The 21,546-nt window shown below is 37.2% G+C and overlaps 1 protein-coding gene across 3 annotated transcripts in view; it reads left to right on the plus strand.

Annotated features, from left to right (window-relative positions):
* The window catches only part of LOC112056877 (G-protein coupled receptor dmsr-1-like), an 84,990-nt gene extending 63,675 nt beyond the window's left edge, over positions 1-21,315 (plus strand). Inside the window, exons 3-8 of one of the 3 annotated variants that reach the window (XM_052887758.1) lie at positions 4,068-4,226; positions 8,971-9,107; positions 10,613-10,715; positions 11,665-12,239; positions 13,029-13,089; positions 21,126-21,315. In XM_052887758.1, coding sequence (XP_052743718.1) covers positions 4,068-4,226; positions 8,971-9,107; positions 10,613-10,715; positions 11,665-12,239; positions 13,029-13,053 — 999 coding nt within the window. In that variant the 3' untranslated portion in view covers positions 13,054-13,089; positions 21,126-21,315. Of the gene's footprint in view, positions 1-4,067; positions 4,227-8,970; positions 9,108-10,612; positions 10,716-11,664; positions 12,240-13,028; positions 13,090-15,929; positions 16,179-21,125 lie in introns of those variants that run through there. The other 2 variants (XM_052887759.1, XM_052887760.1) reach the window with 2 other exon arrangements.
* The last annotated feature ends 231 nt before the right edge of the window (positions 21,316-21,546 follow it).

Here is a 21,546-nt window from a genome sequence, read left to right on the forward strand (position 1 = left end):
GTAGTCGTTTTCGTCGTGTATACATATATATTCTGTGGATAGTCTAAGCGAAGTATTTGTTACTCCGTGTAAAAATTACGCGTGTATTGCGTGTCAAATTTATAGTTGTGTGTAATGTATGAACATGGAATATATTTAATGGTGTTAAATATATTCGATGTGTTAGTTTACCTCGTCCCCCTCAAAAAACGACAGACTTTTTTATTGGTGAATTTGGGTGCAAAACAGGTCCATAGTCTAAATAGTCAAAGGTACAAACACATACATTGACTGAAAAACATAACCTTTCCTTTGACATCGTCGTAGTCGGGTAAAATATTAAATCACGGCAGCGTCATTCCGATTGCGATTTCGTGATTTAACCTAGAATCTAGACCATTAAATCTGCACATTTGCCTCGTCGCTTTTCTGGAAAATGTTTCAAGAGCGACTGCAGAGATGAAAATGATCGAATTCGCTGAGCCATATAAATGTGCATTTCCTTTACATTTTCGGATACGTAGTTTCTATTGTAATAACTAGTAGACCCGTTTGTATTTATCTTACTAGCAGACGCCGCACGGTATTACCCGTATGGTTCCCGTTCCCGTAGTAATACGGGGATGAAATATAGCCTATAGCACTTGGAGTTATTGTAGCTTCCCAACAGTGAAAGAATTTTTCAAATCGGTTCAGTCATAGCCTATTCAATGCAAACAGAGAAACAATAAAAGCTACAGTAAATAAATCTGACGGCCTCCGTGGCGCAGTGGTTTGCGCAGTGGATTCACAAAAACGGAGGTCCTGGGTTCGATCCCCGGCTGGGCAGATTGAGATTTTCTTAATTTGTCCAGGTCTGGCTGGTGGGAGGCTTCGGCCGTGGCTAGTTACCACTAGCTAGCTACCGGCAAAGACGTACCGCTAAGCGATTTAGCGTTCCGGTACGATGCCGTGTAGAAACCGAAAGGGGTGTGGATTTTCATCCTCCTCCTAACAAGTTAGCCCGCTTCCGTCTTAGACTGAATCATCACTTACCATCAGGTGAGATTGTAGTCAAGGGCTAACTTGTAAAGAATAAAAAAAAAGCTTTCGTCTTTATTATTAAAAGCTTTTATTTAACTTGCAATCTATGTAGGTACTACTCTGTATGTTATGGTGAAATCTTTGCACTCAATTTTGAAACATTTGTAAAAAACTCAATTACATCTACATGTAATTAGTATTTAGTATTTGTGAGCCGTGATAGCCCAGTAGATATGACCTCTGCCTCCGATTCAGAAGGTTTGAATCTGTTCCGGGGCATGCACCTCCAACTTTTCAGTTGTGCGCATTTTAAGAAATTAAATATCACGTGTCTCAAACGGTGAAGGAAAACATCGTGAAGAAACCAGCATACCAGGAAATTTTCTTAATTCTCTGCGTGTGAAGTATGCCAATCCGCATTGGACCTAATACCTCTCATTCTGAGAGGAGACTCGAGCTCAACAGTGAGTCGAATATGGGTTGATAGCCCAGTGGATATGACCTCTGCCTCCGATTCAGAAGGTTTGAATCTGGTCCGGGGCATGCACGTCCAACTTTCAGTTGTGCGCATTTTAAGAAATTAAATATCACGTGTCTCAAACGGTGAAGGAAAGCCATCGTGAGGAAACCTGCATACCAAAGAATTTTCCCCTTTAATTCTGAAAGGAGACTCGAGTTCAGCAGTGAGCCGAATATGGGTTGATAATGATATATAAAAAAAACCAAAATTCTGAAATATATTTTTTACACAAAAATCAAAGTGATGCGAGACGAGGCACAATTAAACGCGCCGTGCCGAGTACATCGTTGGCAGTTGGCACTAAACATATAGTTGAGAGCAACTTCACTAGCGCACTGTGACATGTGCACGAGAGGGAATCAAGTTACGAGTAGAAAGCTTTGTTCAGCGTTGCAATTAGTTATGCAAAGCTTTTTTTACATTTGTTTAGGATATATTCAACGATATTTTATACTATAGACGTGCCTACAAAATCATCATAAAAAGTGATCCGAATTTAGCTACTCCACTGAACGCATAATTTTGTGTTTTTACTTAAAATATTGTATACTAGCTGATGCCGCGCGATTTTACCCGCGTGGTTTCCGTTCCTGTGGGAATACGGGATTAATAATTACCCTATAACCTTCCTCGATAAATGGGCTATCTAACACTAAAAGATTTTTTTGAACACGAGTTCAATCAATCAACTTATATTAATAAAGTATTGGATAGAAGCAGGCGTTACTTTGCGGAATATACTATTTTGTCGGACCTGGGTGATGTTGTCGCATGGGTTCGTCGACTTTTCGCGGATAATAGCAAAATAAATAAATCATTATATAATATTAATAAAGATTTATGTAAATGTAGTTTTTACACTTCCTGAACATACAATATTTATGTATTATTTGTTAAATAACTTTCGTTGTTTACTATGCGACTATATGAAATTGAAACTATTAGCCACCTTTGTTCACCGCAGTTCTAACGCGTTAGTGACGTATCTTATAGTATAAAATCATTGGGTTATAGTATAAAATCATTATTAGATTCAGGTCTAATAGTCATTTGTAATGCAAGTGAGTGAATGAAGCAAGCGAAGAATTCTGAAAATGAACCAACGCAAAGCGAGGTGTAGCAAAGAGAAGAGCAAAACTACTTTGTATCCCGATTTGACCGAGCAAAAGAAAGTTTTCCGTGCCGCAGAGACCAGCTGGCTTCAGGCGATTCTGAAATGTTAGTTCCTTTAAAAGGCCCATGTCCATTGTCCAGTTTATATCCAAAGCTAATGTGATTTGGTTAAATAGATATAGTGTTCTTTTCCTTTCTTTTCTTTTCTTTTCTTTTCTTATCTTTTCTTTCTTATCTTTTCTTTTCTTTTCTTTTCTTTTCTTTTCTTTTCTTTTCTTTTCTTTTCTTTTCTTTTCTTTTCTTTTCTTTTCTTTTCTTTTCTTTTCTTTTCTTTTCTTTTCTTTTCTTTTCTTTTCTTTTCTTTTCTTTTCTTTCCTTTTCTTTTCTTTTCTTTTCTTTTCTTTTTTAATACGATTTCGCAGGGACCCAACTATAAACGCGGCTTAGACGAGAAAGCGTAATATACGGGATATGGGTGAGGGATAGAGAAAAATATAACGACTAATGTACACATACTTATAACGACTAATGTACTCATATATAGTTATAAATATATTTTACTTTTTATTTTTATTTATTTGGTGTAAAGACTATCTACTTATGCTATTTAAAGTACCTAATCACTTACACTACCACTTACACTTATTTTGGTATGACAAAAAGATTTTGATGCATTAGCAATAACGAAATTTTCAATTAAATTTTACTTTTGCAGTGCGTCTTCAAAATTTTCAGTTTTGAATCGCATCATGTCAAGGGTCGTTTGCTGTCAGGGTCTTACAGTTCTTTAAGATATTAAGATATGGATATCACGTATTAGACTTGTCCTGCAACCTTGTTTAAGGACTTTTATGATGAAGAAGAAGAAGAAATATACTTTATTGTACATTAAAACAAAAATAAACAATAACTTATAACTCTTAGAAACGATACACACAAAAAATAAGACAAAGTTAAGTAATTTAAATACATAAATAATATGCAATAATACATAATAATAATACAAACAGACTATACTTAACTACATACGTATATACATATATACATACACACATACATACATAAATACATAGATGTCCAGATCTATCTGTTGTACTTTATTTGTCGCATTTGGAATTTCACACATGTGACATGTAGGCGTATTAAACGGGATGACGAATCGTATTAAGCGTTAGGAAATGTATGAAAACATGTCTCAAGTTGTAGGGACTGGTGTAAAATTACGTATTATGCGATAAATTGTCTTAAAGGGGTTTTACTGTACTTTTCTTGTTGTGTGATTGTACCCTAACTGGAGACCCTTTTAGGATCACATCATGCAAGTTGCAATGTATTTTAATTATGTTTTTTTTCTCTCTTTCCTTTGTATGATGTGTATTCTGAATAAACTATTCTTTCTTTCTTTCTTTCTAAAGGTCTTATTTTGCGGCAGGTTTGCACAATCGGCGTGCTTGCCAACACAATGAACGTGGCGGTTCTGACGCGGCGGGACATGGCAGCGGCGCCCATCAACCGCCTGCTCAAGTGGCTGGCTGTGGCTGACGTGTTCGTCATGCTGGAGTACGTGCCCTTCGCCATATATAAGTACTTGGTAAGTTCGTTGGACAAGTGGTTAGCCTTAGGTCCTGGGTTCGAGCCCTATGAGATGAGCTGTGAAATATGTTGATAATTATGGAAAACATATTATGGTCCATATTATTTTAATATATTATTTTGGCTGGTGGGAAGCTTCGGCCGTGGTTAGTTACCCTACCAGCAAAGACGTACCGCCAAGCGATTTAGCGTTCCGGTACGATGCCGGGTAGAAACCGAAAGGAGTGTGGATTTTCATCCTCCTCCTAACAAGTTAGCCCGCTTCCATCTTAGACTGCATCATCACTTACCATAGGGTGAGATTGTAGTCATGGGATAACTTGTAAAGAATAAAAAAAAAAAACATGATTTTAATTAGGCCTTTGTGACGCAGTGGACTTTTTTATTCTTTACGCCCGCGACGTCGTCCGCGTGAAACTCAATGTAAACTTTCAACTACCCCTACCATACCCCTACCTCTACCCCCTTAATTTTTTTCTGTCATAAGAAACTTTTCCTGACAACAAACACATAAAAAAAATAGTCAAATCGATCCAGCTGTTCACGCGCGATGGCGTGACCAAGGGATATATGGATAATTTTTTAACCGACTTCCAAAAAGGAGGAGGTTCTACGTTCGGCTGTATGTATGTTTTTTTTTTTTTTATGTATGTCCAGCGATAATTCCGTCAATTCGATCCGATGGCATCCTGGAGAAATTGAGGGGAACTTTCGAAAGTTGTACAAACGGCTAGTGCGTTTGTTAGTGTTTCCATAAGGTATTTTAAACCACTACAACTTTATGAAGGTTTGGAGTTGGTCTGATGATGGAGCCGAAACACAGACGATGGAACTCGTCAAGGATTTACAGCAGTCACCTTTTGTTTGGGCTTGATTAATTTGTATTCATGAGTACTTTCCACCTATATGGGTTGTGACTGTATTAAGGGTCTGGTGATGAAGACGAGGGACAGTGAAGAGAACTCCTCGACGGTTCACAGTAGCTACCTTGTGTTTGGACTTGATAAATTTGTATTGATGAGAACTTTCCACCTAGATGGATTGTGACTGTACACACGCAGTAGGTATGCTAACACTAAAAATAAAAAAATAAAAATTTTAATAAAAAAAATTCAACCGACTTCCAACTCAAAAATTAACTTTAACTAAAAAGCAAAAAATAACATCCTACCTATGTGCTACCTTCTGATCAGTTTGAAGGCGGTGCCAAGCCAGTGATGTTTTAATTCAAGCCGTTTAAATTACACAATTTCTGTGGTTCTTTCAGAAACGGCTTTAATTAAAACATGACACTGGATTGGCACCGCCTTCAAACTGATCAGAAGGTAGCACATAGGTAGGATGTTATTTTTTGCTTTTTAGTTAAAGTTAATTTATGAGTTGGAAGTCGGTTGAATTTTTTTTATTAAAATTTTTTTATATATATATATATATATTAGTTACCCCTTGAGTGCAATCTCACCTGATGGTAAGTGGTGATGATATAAGATGGTAGCGGGCTAACTTGTTAGGCGTAAGATGAAATTCCACACCCTTTTTGCTTTCAACACGACACCGAACCTACCGGAACGCTAAATCGCTTGGCGGTACGTCTGAGCCGGTAGGGTAGTAAAAACGTCTTAGTCTTACACGTCCTCGCTTCGTTGGAGGTTTATATCTTAAATCGCTTAAATTAAAAAAAAAACCAACAAGCAAAGACATAGCACGTAGACGTAGTACAAGTGTAGCATTTTGCTTATTCCGTCTAATTAGATGTCAAATTCTGAGAACATCAATTCCTCAATTGATTTGGAAAACGAATCCAGGACCTCCCGTAATATATGTTATCAACATACTATTACCTTACCTTACCTTATCAGCCGATAGACGTCCACTGCTGGACATAGGCCTCTTGCATGGACAAGCACAACGGTCTCGAGCCGCCAGCATCCAGCAGCTCCCTGCAACCCGCTTGATATCCTCGGTCCACCTAGTGAAGGGTCTCATAATGGATAACCGCAAAATGGATAACACCAATTCACTAACTATTGCGCCTCATAAATTATTCTGCAATCTATACTAATATTATAAAGCTGATGAGTTTGTTTGTTTGTATAATTGTTTGTTTGATTGAGCGCGCTAATCTCAGGAACTACTGGTCCGATTTGAAAAATTCTTTCAGTGTTAAATAGCTCATTTATCGAGGAAGGCTATAGGCATATTCCTACGGGAACGGGAACCACGCGGGTGAAACCCCGCGGCGTCAGCTAGTTATTTATATACAAAATTGGCGTCGTCAATTTGAAAAGGGATTCAACCGAAGGAGTTGAGCAGAATTTAATCGAAACTCAGTGGTCGTTGTTTGCGAAGCTATTATACGCTACATACTATAGGAAGCTATAGAAAGCTCGGCTTTGCGATCTATAAATAGGCTCAAGTTCTGATTTAAATCCCTACGAATACCTACATTGCCTTAAACAAATCTACAACTACCTAAAAAGTGAGGGGGAGAATTTAAATTCGAATATCAATTTACATGTCTAAAATCGGAATTTAAATTGGGTATTGGACTTCCTTTGAATTATATTTTAGTGTGTGTGTGTGTGTGTTCCGGAGGGTGTGGGTTCGAATCCGGTCCGGGGCATGCACCTCCAACTTTTCAGTTGAGTGCATTTTAAGAAATTAAATATCACGTGTCTCATCGGTGAAGGAAAACATCGTGAGGAAACCTGCATACCAGAGAATTTCTTAATTCTCTGCGTGTGTGAAGTCTACCAATCCGCATTGGGCCAGCGTGGTGGACTATCGGCCTAACCCCTCTCATTCTGAGAGGAGACTCGAGCTCAGCAGTGAGCCGTATATGGGTTGATAACGACGACGACGACGATATTTTAGTGTATGTGAGTTTATTTGTTACGCACTAAAATACAAATCTAACGTTAAATTGTAATCAATAGTTTCAGTTCACAATATGGCGGTAGATTATAATATCACGAGTCAGATTATAAACTAACGTATTTTACAATTTAACGGTGACTTATAAGATAAGATAAGATAAATATACTTTATTTGCACACCACAAAGACAAAAACAAGTGAAATAAAAAACAAATTAGGAAGAGATCAGCATACAAAAGGCGGCCTTATCGCTAATTATATACTTCAACTTCATAGATACTTCGTAAGTGTGATGTAGGTTTTTCGTTGTTAATGTTCCAAGAAGTATGTATACGGATTCTTTACTTTCTTTAAATTATGTATCTTAAAGTACGCATTTATAATGGTGTTCATTAGATTTTACAAGAAAACGGTTATTGGATTTTCAAAAATATGCAAATTATTAGTGTTTTTGCTTATTTTCAAGTTATTTGTCTAAAATTAAATAAAATATCAATCTGAATCTTCGATTTGAGAATAATCTTTATAGCTATAATAATATTATAGAGCGGAAAGATTTGATTGTTTGTTTGCATCGAATAGGCTCCAAAACTAATGAACCGCTTTCAAAAATTCTTTCATAGTTGGGAAGTTACACTATCCCCGGGTGCTACTAAGCTATATTTTATCCCCGTATTCCTACGGGAACGGGAACTACGCGTGAAACCGCGTTGCGTCTTCTAGTATACAATAAACTGAGATAAATCAGTTTTGTGTAGTTAAAATCAAACCTGTATCCTTATTCATAAACTTGTTAGCTGGAAGTTTAGACTCAGACCTGTATCCTTATTAATAAGCTTGTTAGTTATTAAACTCTATTAGGAGATATGAAGCTTATGCCGTGCGAGTAAAAATAGACAGATAATGATGATGCTTACTAACATTTTGTAACAAAGACATGGCTGCCTATCATTTTATGAATGTCATTGACACGACGAGATAAGGCAGCGGTGCTGATCAATCCACTATTGAAGTGGCTTACTTACGTCACACTTTGTCTTATACTAGAGACTTCGTTCGTTTGAAATTCTGTTTTTCACAAATCTCGCGGGAACCATGGTTTATTCCAGGATAAAATGTAGCCTTTGTGTTAATAATAATATCATCATCATCATCATATAGGCCAATAGACGTCCACTGCAGGACATAGGCCTTTTGTAGGTACTTCCAAACATCACGATACTGACCCACCTGCATCCAGCGAATCCCTGCGACTCGCTTGATGTCGTCAGTCCATCTGGTGGGGGGTTGGACGACCACACTGCGCTTACTGGTGCGGGGTCGCCATTCCAGCACTTTGAGACCCCAACGTCCATCGGCTCTTCGAACTATGTGTCCCGCCAATTTCCATTTCAGCTTCGCCACTCGTTGAGCTATGTCGGTGACTTTGGTTTTTCTGCGGATCTCCTCATTTCTGATTCGATCACGCAGAGTTACTCCTGACATAGTTATAATCCTACTAATATTATAAACGCGAAAGTTTGTATGGATGTTTGGATATTTGTTACTCTTTAACGTGCTACTACTGAAGCGATTTGGCTGAAATTTGGAATGGAAATAGATTTTACTCTGGATTAACACATAGGCTTTTTATCCCGGAAAAATCTATGGTTTCCCGATGTTTGCGAAAACTGATGATTTTGATGATATGATTGTTACTCTTTCACGCCTCGACTACTGAACCGAATTAGCTGAAATTTTGTATTAAGATATATTATAGCCTGGATTAACACATAGGCTACTTTTTATCCCGGAAAAATCCATGGTTTCCGAGGGATTTGTGAAAAACTAAATTCAACGTTAATTTAACCTCAGTTTTATTTATAGGTGCTGCCAGAGACCCTGGATTTCCGGTACTCGTGGGCTATGTACTTGCTGTTCCACATGCATTTCGCTCAAATACTGCACACGGCGTCCATATGCCTCACCCTCTCCTTGGCGATATGGAGATACATCGCTATAAAGTGAGTATTTTATTATTTAGGGTTCCGTGCCTCAAAAGGAAAACGGAACCCTTATAGGATAACTTTGGTGTCTGTCTATCTGTCAGTGAAAACCATTTATTTCGGGATTGCGCGGAGGTATTGAATTAAAATTAAAACTACATTTCTACTCACAAAAAATCAAACTTCAAAGGTAACGTAGTGTCGTTACCTTTGAAGTTTGATTTTAAATATAAAGGTCGTTTAATAAACGTATATTTCCTACTAACATACAACAATGTTACCACTCGTGCTCATAATCAAGACCCTGAGTACTTTCAACTAGAACTGCAGAACCGCTTCGATTGCCTAGCAAACTGCGAAACTGTGGATGATCTAAACAACAGGTTCGTGGAAACTGTCCATTCCGTTGGATGTAAGTTCTATAAGACTCACCGTACGAAAAGAACCCAAGAAGAAAAAGTTCTTTAAAATCTAAAATACACAAACATTTGTAATTAAATCACAAAACTGCAAAGAACGGCGATCCATTTGAATTGAGTGATTGAGATCCGTGAAATCAAAATTTATGTTGTCCGATTTACGGTGAAGAATAATTTAGACGGAACCCTCGGTGGGCGAGTCCAGCTCGCACACACTATTATACGTTCCATATTGATAGAACATAAAAAGGCTGTAAAAAAAGAATAAAATTTATAGACGATGCCATTTAATAAACCCTCTTACAAAAGTGCTGACATTCGAAATCCTTTAATTAATAGGAAGACGTCTGTAAAATTGCCGATATGACTTAATATCAATATTTATTTTGGTTAAAGATATTTATTTTCCTCAAAAAAACGTTTATTTGAGACTTTTTTTGAGGTTCTGGCTTGACTTAGTTTATCTAATAAAATGTGTTGACTGGAAGTTTTGGAATTGAATTGCTAATATAATAAATTCAACTGTTACAATTTTTCCAGAATATGCATGACTAATTTCTATTTCGAAGGTTCTTAATCATAAGCAGCTATTTCAATTAGGTGCTTAGGTGGTTAATAGCGATATTTGTTTTCTATTATTTTTATCGATAAGACCTCTTTTTCTCATTAACTTTAGTAGTTATATAGGTTATTTTGGTAGATATATACGAGTATATCTGTTTGGTGTAATAAAAAATTACGAACTACGGCAATATAAATTGTTTGCTTGCATATTTTTATAATAGTGTAATTCATGTCACTTATAAAATGGCACTGACGAATATGAATACGATTGTGGACGTGCAAAATATTGCCGAAAATTGGATATATTTCATGTTAAAATTTTCCTTTACAAAGAATTTTCCATGTTTGCGAAAATTGTTTTGTTGGATGGGTGGCAGCTTCCGAAACTTTTAATTTGTGTTATTCCTCTTTAACAATGCTTTTGTTATTGTTATTCCCTTATGTAATCTTTCAAAGCGATCTTAAATATTTTACTTCTTCTAAATCAACGTTTGTGATTGTTTTGTTTTGATAACATTAATTAAATTTGTTTATTTTTAGGTATTCAGACAGGAGCCACATTTTGTGTACTGAAAGGCGATGTAGTGTCGCTATATTGACCAGTTTCTTATTACCGCCCATTTTGTGTATTCCCACGTTTATGGTGAGTGATATATTGTTTGTAATAGGCTATAGTCTGGCAAGTTCGTTGATGACACTCCTATGATATGCGGGTGAAAAGGGGAAAGACTGCGCGGGTGTAAAATCGTGCGTGCGGGGAAGTGAGGTGCGTCAGGCGTGGGTTTTTCGTTCATCGCTACACGCCCCCCGGCCCGCTCTTGCATAGGGAGTGCTACGAACGAAGTTGCCAAGCTATAGTTGGCACTTTTTTTAAATGTTAACTATGTTTATTAGCGTTCTACAATCTAGTAAAAAAAACATTATTAATTTAAAAAAAAAATTTCATTATTAAATATTTTTTGACAATACGAGCCAATACACTGTCGGCCATGATGGTCTATATTTTAACTGTTTTATGACGTCACGTAAACATTACACCTTAACCAAACGGAGTGTTCGACAATTCGAATAAAATAATAATTAGTTTGACGTTTATTCCTTTAGTGACATCAAGTAACATTGTGACGTCAGAGAATGGACGACAGAGTTTTTGACGTTTGGAAAAATTTATTAAATAAGTACTTAATATTTAAATCAAGTTATCTATTTTTATATATCGATATCAATAATGATATCGATATATTTCGGACTTTTATTCTATGTGCTAGGTACACAAAATTAATATTCTGTATATTAAATTTAATATTAGTCTACTATCCTATTGTTGCGAATATGCTAATGATTACATTATATTTGTTGAATTACTCTTCAGTCTAATACCAACAGATACATTGCTACTTGTTACAAATTCCGCCAATATTCAAATAACCAATATCAATAATGTTCCAACCCAAAATACGTACATTCTGTCATGCAAATTTCATACTCCCATTGTTATGTACTGATTGCATTGTCTGCATAAACAGACATTGCACCCACTTTCCATACAATGTGAATTATCATCGAATGCTTACAAATGTTTTACGTTTTAGGTGTTTGATATCCACACAAAGAATGTGAGTGATGTACCAGGGGACATTGCATATCACGTGGATTCAGACAACCAGGGCAAACTGTACCAAATCAATTTCTGGGTGCACGCAGTCGCGATAAAACTGTTGCCTTGCTCAATATTGACAGTAATCATTCTATGGCTGATACGAGCTTTGTACAGTGCCAATCAGCATCAAAAGAATCTGCGGAATTATAGCGCTTGTCCAGCTGCGGAGAAAATGGTAAAAAGACAACACAAGGCCGACAAAAGGACGGACAGAACAACAAAAATGTTACTGGCTGTGTTACTCCTGTTTCTAGTCACGGAATTACCTCAGGGAATACTCGGTTTGATGAGCGGATTACTCGGGAAGTGCTTCTTCGATCGATGTTATAACTTATTCGGTGAGCTGATGGACTTTTTGGCACTTTTGAATGGAGCGATCAACTTCATCCTGTACTGTTCGATGTCTAAGCAGTTCAGACAGACATTTAGAGCGTTGCTTCTGCAGAGGCACCTCGCTCGATTCCTTCCCCCTACTGCGTCGCACTCGGACTCTCACAACCAGAATACGTGAGTACATTATTTGAAGTTATTATTGTTTATTTTGAGTTTGTTTGGATGATTGTTTGTATTAGATTGAAATAATTACACATAATTAGATATTAAGGCGAATATTCAGTGACTTACACTTTAAAAATTGTAATAAATACTTTTTATTACCTAAACGAGTATTTTGATCTTGAGTATTTTGATTTTTTTTCTGAGAAAATTTTTTCAATATTTCTTTGCTGAATATTCGCTTTAGTGGTTCCTATTGTTATTTGGTGTATATTGATTCGATCAGTCAATATATACCAAATCCACAAAACTGAGACAAAGCGTTAGCCCCCATTCGTATGAGCGTTTTTTAACGGACGTTTAAATAGAACAAATGCATTCCCAAGAATATATTCACACGTCAGCGTTTTAAAAACGCGACGTTTATTTATTTGAGCTGTGTTGGATTTTCAATTTTGGGCGTTGGAAATAACCCTTCATTTAACTTCATACTTACGAATGGGAACTTAAAGCTAACTCTTTACGTGAATTAATCATTTTTGAAAACGTAATAGGTCACTAATTTTGAGGGCATATTACAATATCCTATTTAACATTACTAACTTTTGAAATGAATTAACGATAATTTGTAATAATTGAGTTTATAAGTTAACTATATATAGAAAACTAAATGAATTTCCTATCATAATGATTACATTTAAAACACTTATAATGTACGAAACTTTTGTATTGTTCTGACTTCGAGTCAGCATCGTTTCTTTAAAAAAAAAAGAAAGGCATGAAATTATTTTCTCCCTACAGGTGCACAGAAAAGATAAAAAGATAACCGCTGCAGAGCGTCAGTAAAGTATGAATTGCTTACGTGAGTATCCATGTTGAAAATTGTTGTCCCATTCACGATACTAAAACTATGCTGAGGGCCTTTACTGAGGTTTCGAGTGTACGAACTATTTGTAATTTGAGTTACTCTCAATTCGCCTCGTCGAGATATATCGTATATATATCGTCGAGATGATATATGCGAATAGTTTTTGCGCAGTTGTAGAAACGTAATGAAAATGTTTTTTTTATTTTATTTTATTTTATTGAGGGCTTACAAACAACATCATGGTACATAATCATATTATCATAATAGTAATATAAATAAAAATTATAACTATGACACCAGCTTCGAAAACCACAGATTACAATACTATAAAGTAGACTACTACGTACCTAAATATTTTATATAAAATTATTACAAACAAATTTTCAAAAAAATTAAAATAAAAAGTGAATAAAAAAAATAGATGAAAGAAAAGACTAAAGACTAAAACTACATTATTAATTAACTAATAGCTATAAACTCTGTAAGCGTTTTATAACCAACCTCTTGAAGGTACCTACACGTGTAGAAAAAATATTATTACCGTGTAGTAGGTAGTATATATACTCAGAGGCACATTTATCCGCCCACTTTAATATACTCGCGTCATAGTAAAGTGGGCGGATAATTGTGTCTCTGAGTATATTTACTGGTAATATCAGGACCAGGTCGTCATCAGCATTATTATCATATCAGTGGTATGCGTGGTAGATTTACAAGGCGGAGGTCGTAGATTCGATCCCCGGCTAGGCCGATTGAGGTTTTTCTTAATTGGTCCAGGTCTGGGTGGTAGGAGGCATCAGCCGTGGCTAGTTACCACCCTACTGGCGAAGGCGTACCCTAAGTGTTTTAGCAAACCGGTACGATGTCGTGTAGAAACCGAAAAGGAGTGTGGATTTTCATCCACCTCCTAAAAAGTTAGCCCGCTTCCATCTTACATTGCATCATCACTTACCATCAGGTGAGACTGTAGTCAAAGGCTAACTTGTAAGGAATAAAAAAATGGCCTATAACGATGTTTGGCGGTCATATGCTATGATTATACATAATGTAAAGTTTTTCTATCTTTACTGTGGTTAGTTGAGTCTCCGGACTGATTCACTCACGACCCTCCCGAATGACCCTCTAAGCCGAGATCCGAGTCTCATAGGAGAAGCCCTTAGAGAGTCCTTACGTCCTCTATCTTTATTTCAGCCTTCGAGTCTCATCAGGCGATGCTTCTGCGATCGCCCAAACCCTTCGGTGTCGCCGTAGTCGTTAAAAAAAAGTCGAGTCTCTTCCACTCTAATGTCGTCCAACCATTTCGCCTTTGTCGACCGGATGCTCTCTCGCCCATTAGCTTTTATTCCAAGCTTAATCTTGGAAACGAAAACTGAGCTTCTCTTTGTATGTGGTCTAATAAGCTCATTCAACATAAGGAAGCTCATTCAACATAAGTTTTCCTATTTTGTTAACAAGTAGTATTAGTCTGAAGCTGTTCCAAGAAATGTTAAGCTCCTCCTGTAAGTATCGTCGTTATCAACCCATATTCGGTTCACTGTTGAGTCTCCTCTCAGAATGAGAGGGGTTAAGTCAATAGCTACCACGCTGACCCAATGCGGATTGGAAGGCTTCACACACGCAGAGAATTAGGAAAATTCTCTTGTATACAGGTTTCCTTACGATGTTTTCCTTCACCGTTTGAGCCTCGTTATATTTAATTTCTTAAAATGCACACAACTCAAAAGTTGGAGGAGCATGCCTCGGACCGGATCCAAACTCACGCCCTTCGGAATCGGAGGCAGAGGTCATATCCACTGGGCTATCATGGCTCGTACACCACGCCTGTAAGTAGGTATACCCGCACCTTACTATTGCACAGAAAGCCAAATCGTATTTCAAAATTAAAAAGACAATAATTCAGAAAAGAGGTCAAACAAAAGCGTCACATTGTTTTTACTTAAACAGCCCTCCTAGCTAAGTGGCACGTCTTTCTACGATCGCTAACGCTTCGAAAACTAGAAAAATATATAGGAATGACGATCGTCGATAGCAAATGTCTATTCCTATAAGTCTTTCTAGTCTTCGAAGCGTTAGCGATCGTAGAAAGAGAATCAACGTGTCACTTGGCTAGGGAGGCAGTTTACATCCAAAAGTTAAACTTGGTTTGTGTGAGAAATCGTAAATTTTGCTCGTTGTCGACGCTCTGTCGCGAAATAAAGTATGCTATTCTGGGAGTTCGCTACGTCGCAGTTTGGTGTTCTAAATTGTTTTATTTTCATCGCTTTTAATAAAAAAGTTTCAGTCCTAAGTGAAAAATATCCGCATATTTTTCTTGTTCTTTAATATATCTATACTAATGTAGACCCGTGATTCCGGAGGGTGTGGATTTGAATTCGGTCCGGGGCATCCACCTCCAACTTTTTAGTTGTGTGCATTTTAAGAAACTTGATATTTATTTCTTAATCCTTTAACACATCGTTCACAAGTGCGTGACTCCACTCAAGGTCATTCTCTGACATTCTAGGGTCTTATTTTGGTTACAGTTTAATTTATTAATTAAGTTGTTCTGACAAGTGTTGTGAATCATAACCTTTTCGACATTAGTTTTTTTATATTTGTAATCACTTTTTAGTCCTATAATAAATCCAAGATGAAAGTGAGCTAACTTGTTAGGAGTAGGATGAAAATCCACACCCCTTTCAGTTTCCGCTCGACATCGTATACGCTAAATTGCTTGGCAGTACGTCATTGCCGGTAGGGTGGTAACTAGCCACAGCCGAAGCCTTCTAGCCAATAGCTACGTTAGTTGTAAGTGTCATATGCTATATTTTATCTTTACCCCATTATTCTTACAGGAAGGGTGAAACGGCGGGGCTAGTAATGAAATAAACCATTTGTAGAATATTTATTAATTTTTAATTATTCTTATTTTAACCAAATGAAGTACTCCTAGCTCGCAAAGTACCTCATGAATATAAAGGGAACTTTAATCGGCTCTTAAAAATACATTTTAATTTGGAAATGTCCTTCAATATTGTTTCTGAGGTCAAACAAGGGTCCCTAAGCTTCACCCGAAACAATTTTGTTTAAAGGGTTGAGTTTGTTTTCTTAGAGAATCGTTAAATTCTGGACATTTTTGTTGATCAACCGTGACATAATTCAATTTATGAAGTTATATTTTATTTAACCACTAGCAGACGGCCGCGACTTCGCCTGCGATAGATATCCAATCTCGTATTTTTTTTATATCCTACTAGCGGATCCGGTCAAGTTTCGCTTTGACTTATGTGCACTTCTTCCCTATCCCTACCCTACACTACCATATCCCTACCCCTACCCTACCCCCACCCTACCCCTACCATACCACTGAATTCGTCGTCATCAACCCATGTTCGGCTCACTACTGAGCTCGAGTCTCCTCTCAGAAATAGAGGGGTAAGGCCAATAGTCCACCACGCTGGCCCAATGCGAATTGGCAGACTTCATACACGCAGAGAATTAAGATATTTCTCTGGTATGCAGGTTTCCTCACGATGTTTTCCTTCACCGATTGACACACGTGATATTTAATTTCTTAAAATGCACACAACTGAAGAGGTGGAGGTGCATGCCCCGGTCCAGATTCGAACCCACACCCTCCGAAATCGGAACCGCCTGCCCCTGAATTCATTTGTTACAAAAAATGTGATATATGAAGAACCGCTTGACCGATTTTGTGCAAACTTCACATTAACCATCTACTAAATAGTCCGAACAAAGCCTAAATATTTGGTTTGGATAGGTGAGCCCGTTCTTGAGTTATAAAATTACAACGAAATGTGGCATTTATTTTAAATATATACTTACTAGCGGACGCCCGCGACTTCGTACGCGTGGAATTTAGTTTTTCACAAATCCCTCGGGAACCATGGATTTTTCCGGGATAAAAAATAGTCTATGTGTTAATCCAGGCTATAATATATTTTAATTCAGCTAATTCGGTTCAGGCGTGAAAGGGTAACAAACATTCATATCATCAAAATCGTCAGTTTTAGCAAATCTCGGGAAACCATGGATTTTTTCGGGATAAAAAGTATGTTAGCCTATGTGTTCATCCAGAGTAAAATCTATTTCCATTCCAAATTTCAACTAAATCGTTTCAGTAGTAGCGGCGTTATAGAGTACCTAACAAACATCCAAACATCCAAACATACATCCAAACATCCATACAAACTTTCGCGTTTATAATATTAGTAGGATAGTAGGATACATATATAAGTAGAGAGAAGGGAAGAAGGAATTAGGTACGGGGATATTTATAAAAAGGGATTACTTTAAAACTTTCTAGATTTTCCTAATATTGTATTATTAAAAAAATAGTGCCAATTACCTAACTTTGTGTGATTTGTATGTAGATTTTGAATATGATTGAAAATTTACTGAAAAATTTTACTTGCCTTACACATTGGTAATTTTAAATCTTTATGTGTCTTTATCAGTATAAGACAAAAGTTGATACTTACACTGGTCTCAACATATCTTTTACTTTTTTTTTAAAAGAAAATGGAGTCATTTGCAAGAATAAAACATTTTCTTCAAAGTGAAAATAACGTTGCGTTCCATTGTGACGTGTGACAGTTCCGTTTCGCTCTCATTTCAGTAATACCGTACATTTTGTACCTACTCGTACATGCTGACTACAAAATAGCAGCTAGATAAATAGATAGATATATTCTTTATTGAACATACAATTAAAACTAGCGGACGCCAGCGACTCCGTCCGCGTGAAACTCGATGTGAGCTTTCTACTACCCCTATCCTACCCCTACCCTAACCACAATTAATTAGAACATTTTATGGTTCTATCTTTTATCTTTTATAATTTAGGCAGCGTACGCAAAATAAGTAACTTTTCTGATTGATTTTTTACACCTTGTGTCCGAAAAACCCAAATATCTTACGGAACTCTATTTTTTTCCAAAATAAAATTTAGCCTATGTTACTTGTGGATAATGTAGCTTTCGAATGGTGAAAGAATTTTTAAAATCGGTCCAGCAGTTTTTGAGCCTATTCATTACAAACAAACAAACAAACATACAAACAAAGTTTTCCTCTTTATAATATTAATATAGAAGTATAGACTACAATTATCATCATTATCAGCCGATGGACGTCCACTGCTGGGCATAGGCCTCTTGCACGGACTTCCAAACAAAACGGTCTCGAGCCGCCAGCATCCAGCGGCTCCCTGCAACCCGCTTGATGTCTTCGGTCCACCCAGTGGGCAGTTGACCAACACTGCGCTTTCCGGTCCTTGGGACCCCAACGTCTATCGGCTCTTCGAACTATGTAGCCTCCCATTGCTACTTCAGCTTCGCGACTCGCTGAGCTATGTCAGTGACTTTGGTTCGTCTGCGGATCTTCTCATTTCTGATCCGACCACGCAGAGAAACCCCAAGCATAGCTCGCTCCATCGCCCGCTCAGTGACTTTGAGCCTTTTTATGAGGGCCTCAGTTAGCGACCAGGTCTCGGATCTGTAAGTCATCACTGGCAACAGGCACTGTTCGAAGACTTTCGTTTTCGGGCACTCAGTTTTGGCGCGCTAGTACCTAGCATATCTAATATCTGTACCCAGTATATAATCATTGATTATAAGCAAACTAGCTGACGCCGCGCGGTTTCACCCGCGTGGTTCCCGTTCCCGTAGGAATACGGGGATAATATATAGCATTCCTCGATAAATGGGCTATCTAACACTGAAAGAACTTTTCAAATCGGACCAGTAGTTCCTGTGATTAGCGCGTTCAAACAAACAGACAAACAAACAAACTCTTCAACTTTATAATATTAGTATAGATATGATTGATGAAGGATAATAAGAAAACATATACCTATTACTATTGAAAACTAGCGGACGCCCGCAACTTTGTTCGCGTGAAATTTAGTTTTTCATAAACCCCTCGGGAACCATGGATTTTTCCGGGATAAAAGTTTCCTACATGTTAATCCATGCTATAATATGTCTCAATACCAAATTTCAGCTAATTCGGTTTAGTAGTCGAGGCGTGAAAGAGTAACAAACGTTCATATCATCAAAATCATCAGTTTTCGCAAATCTCGGGAAAACATGGTTTTAATGCAGAGTAAAACCTATTTCCATTCCAAATTTCAGCCAAATCGCTTCAGTAGTAGCGGCGGTAAAAAGTAACAAACATCCTAACAAACATCCATACAAACTTTCGCGTTTATAATATTAGTAGGATGGCTGCTAGAAATAAAAGCACTAATATCTCAAGCTTTTAACTATAATATACTGTACAGTAAGATGTTGATGTATAACCGTCCTTGCTCTTTCTCGCATTAGGTCATCCATCATAATCTGGCTGAATGGAGCGCAGATTCTTTTCTTACCATATATTTACAATCTTTTTCAAGACCCGCTTTTGTTAATCTACATAGAAAATTCCTTTCATAATGAAAGTAACATGTTACGGTACGGGAAGATTCCGTAAATGCGGTTAGTGAATACCCTCATAAAACATTAACCCTCTTTATGATTTCCTTCATTTCGTACTCCGATCGTTGCCGAAGCTTTGAAATTGAAGTCACGGCGTACTTTTTTTCATTTCGTCTTTTTGTTAATGCGACTAAAGTCTTTTCACGAGTTTGATCTTCAAAAGTTGTAATATATATCTTCCTTTTTACTGACTGACTTCAAAAAAGGAGGAGGTTTTCAATTTGGTGAGAGATAATTTAAGCCGTTTTCGAGAGAACTACATGAAAGAATACTAAAAAAACTTAAATCTATACTAATATAACAAAGCTGAAGAGTTTGTTTGGTTGAACGCGCTAATCTCAAAAACTACTAGTCCGATTTGAAAAATTCTTTCAGTTATAGATAGCTCATTTATCGAGGAAGGCTATAGGCTATATATTATCCCCGTATTCTTACGGGAACGGAAACCACGCGGGTGAAACCGCGCGGCGTTAGGTAGTCTTTTTGATATTCTTACATGGCTTGAATTTATACATCATCGGGTTCGTAGCCCCTTTAAACTGATCAGTAAGTAATATAATACCTAATGATACTGGAACATAATAATATGATGTTATTTTTCGCTTTTTAGTTTAGTCGGTACGTTATATGTGTTTGAAGTCAGTTGAATTTATTTCATTTATTTTTATTTTACCATTTTTCTAGTAGGTTACCTTTTAGAATGATTCAAGTTTTTATAAGTTCAAGTTTATGTTATTGTTCATCTGCAGACGCACAAAAAATGTCAGCAAAAAACCCTTTGCGATGTTGCTACTGTATTTACGAGTATTAGTTTAACTATTAATATCGAGACGTGGTAGCCCAGTGGATATGAACTCTGCCTTCGAATCGGAGGGCGTAGGTTCGAATCCGGTCCAGGGCAAGCAACTCCAATTTTTCAGTTGTGTGCATTATAAGAAATTAAATATCACGTGTCTCAAACGGTGAATGAAAAACGTCGTGAGGAAACCTGCTTACCGGAGAACTTTCTCAATGTCAAAGGTCTGCCATTCTGCATTGGGCTAGCGTGGTGGACAAAGTTAGTCCCAGCAGTGGTGTTCTGTAAAGATGTTTTAAGTAACTCTACAGTAATTTCAGTCTCGAATTCATCCAACTACAATCACACTGATAATATATAGGCGAAAGTTTGTGTGTGTAAGTGTGTATGTTTGTTCTTCTTTTATGCTGTAGCATAAAAGAAGCGATTTGGCTGAAATTTTAAATGGAAATAGATTTTACTCTGGATTAACACTCATACTGACGTAACATATATTGGGGGTTCACGACTCTCAAGTTGGGATTCACGAAAATGTATCTAGTTTTGTACTAAAAGATTTCTAAATAAAATAATTTGTCATTCTTATCACATTTTTGTCGAGTTTCGAATAGGAAATTAGCAGGGGGTCCACCAAGTTAAATTAGAAAGTGGTCTATGAGAAAAAAAAGTTTGGAAAAACCTCTGGTCTAGCACGATACTAGAGATAGAGACGAATTTGAGTTTGCAATTTCCAATTTTAATAATGTTGTTTGTTTCAGAGCAAAAACTTCAGTGCCGTGAGGGCGGATCGCGAAGGGGGTGCCACCCATTGTGTGTGAACAATTTCTGTGACGATCTAGATCGTTGAAATGATCAGTGTAAACGTGTTTTTGTACCTCAATGTTAGCCTGACTGGAAAAAACGTCACCGTGTTGCGGAAAATAGTAACAATTAACCGACTTCAAAAAAAGAAGGAGGTTTTCGCTACGCGTATGTTTTTTTTAATAGTTGTTACTGTAGTATATGTCAACAGCCTAGGCTCTCAATAGATGAGTCTATAAATACAAGCCTCGGACAAGATGGAGCAGTTACACTTTGGTGCTACAGCAGTACGTACCACGAGGTACCAAGTAGATACAGTGTTCCACCAACTGGAAGTGATAAGCCGAGTGATCAACTGATCACCCAGAGAGTGTGTGC

The sequence above is a fragment of the Bicyclus anynana genome, chromosome 20, assembly GCF_947172395.1.
Source record: "Bicyclus anynana chromosome 20, ilBicAnyn1.1, whole genome shotgun sequence".
Lineage (NCBI taxonomy): Eukaryota > Metazoa > Arthropoda > Insecta > Lepidoptera > Nymphalidae > Bicyclus > Bicyclus anynana.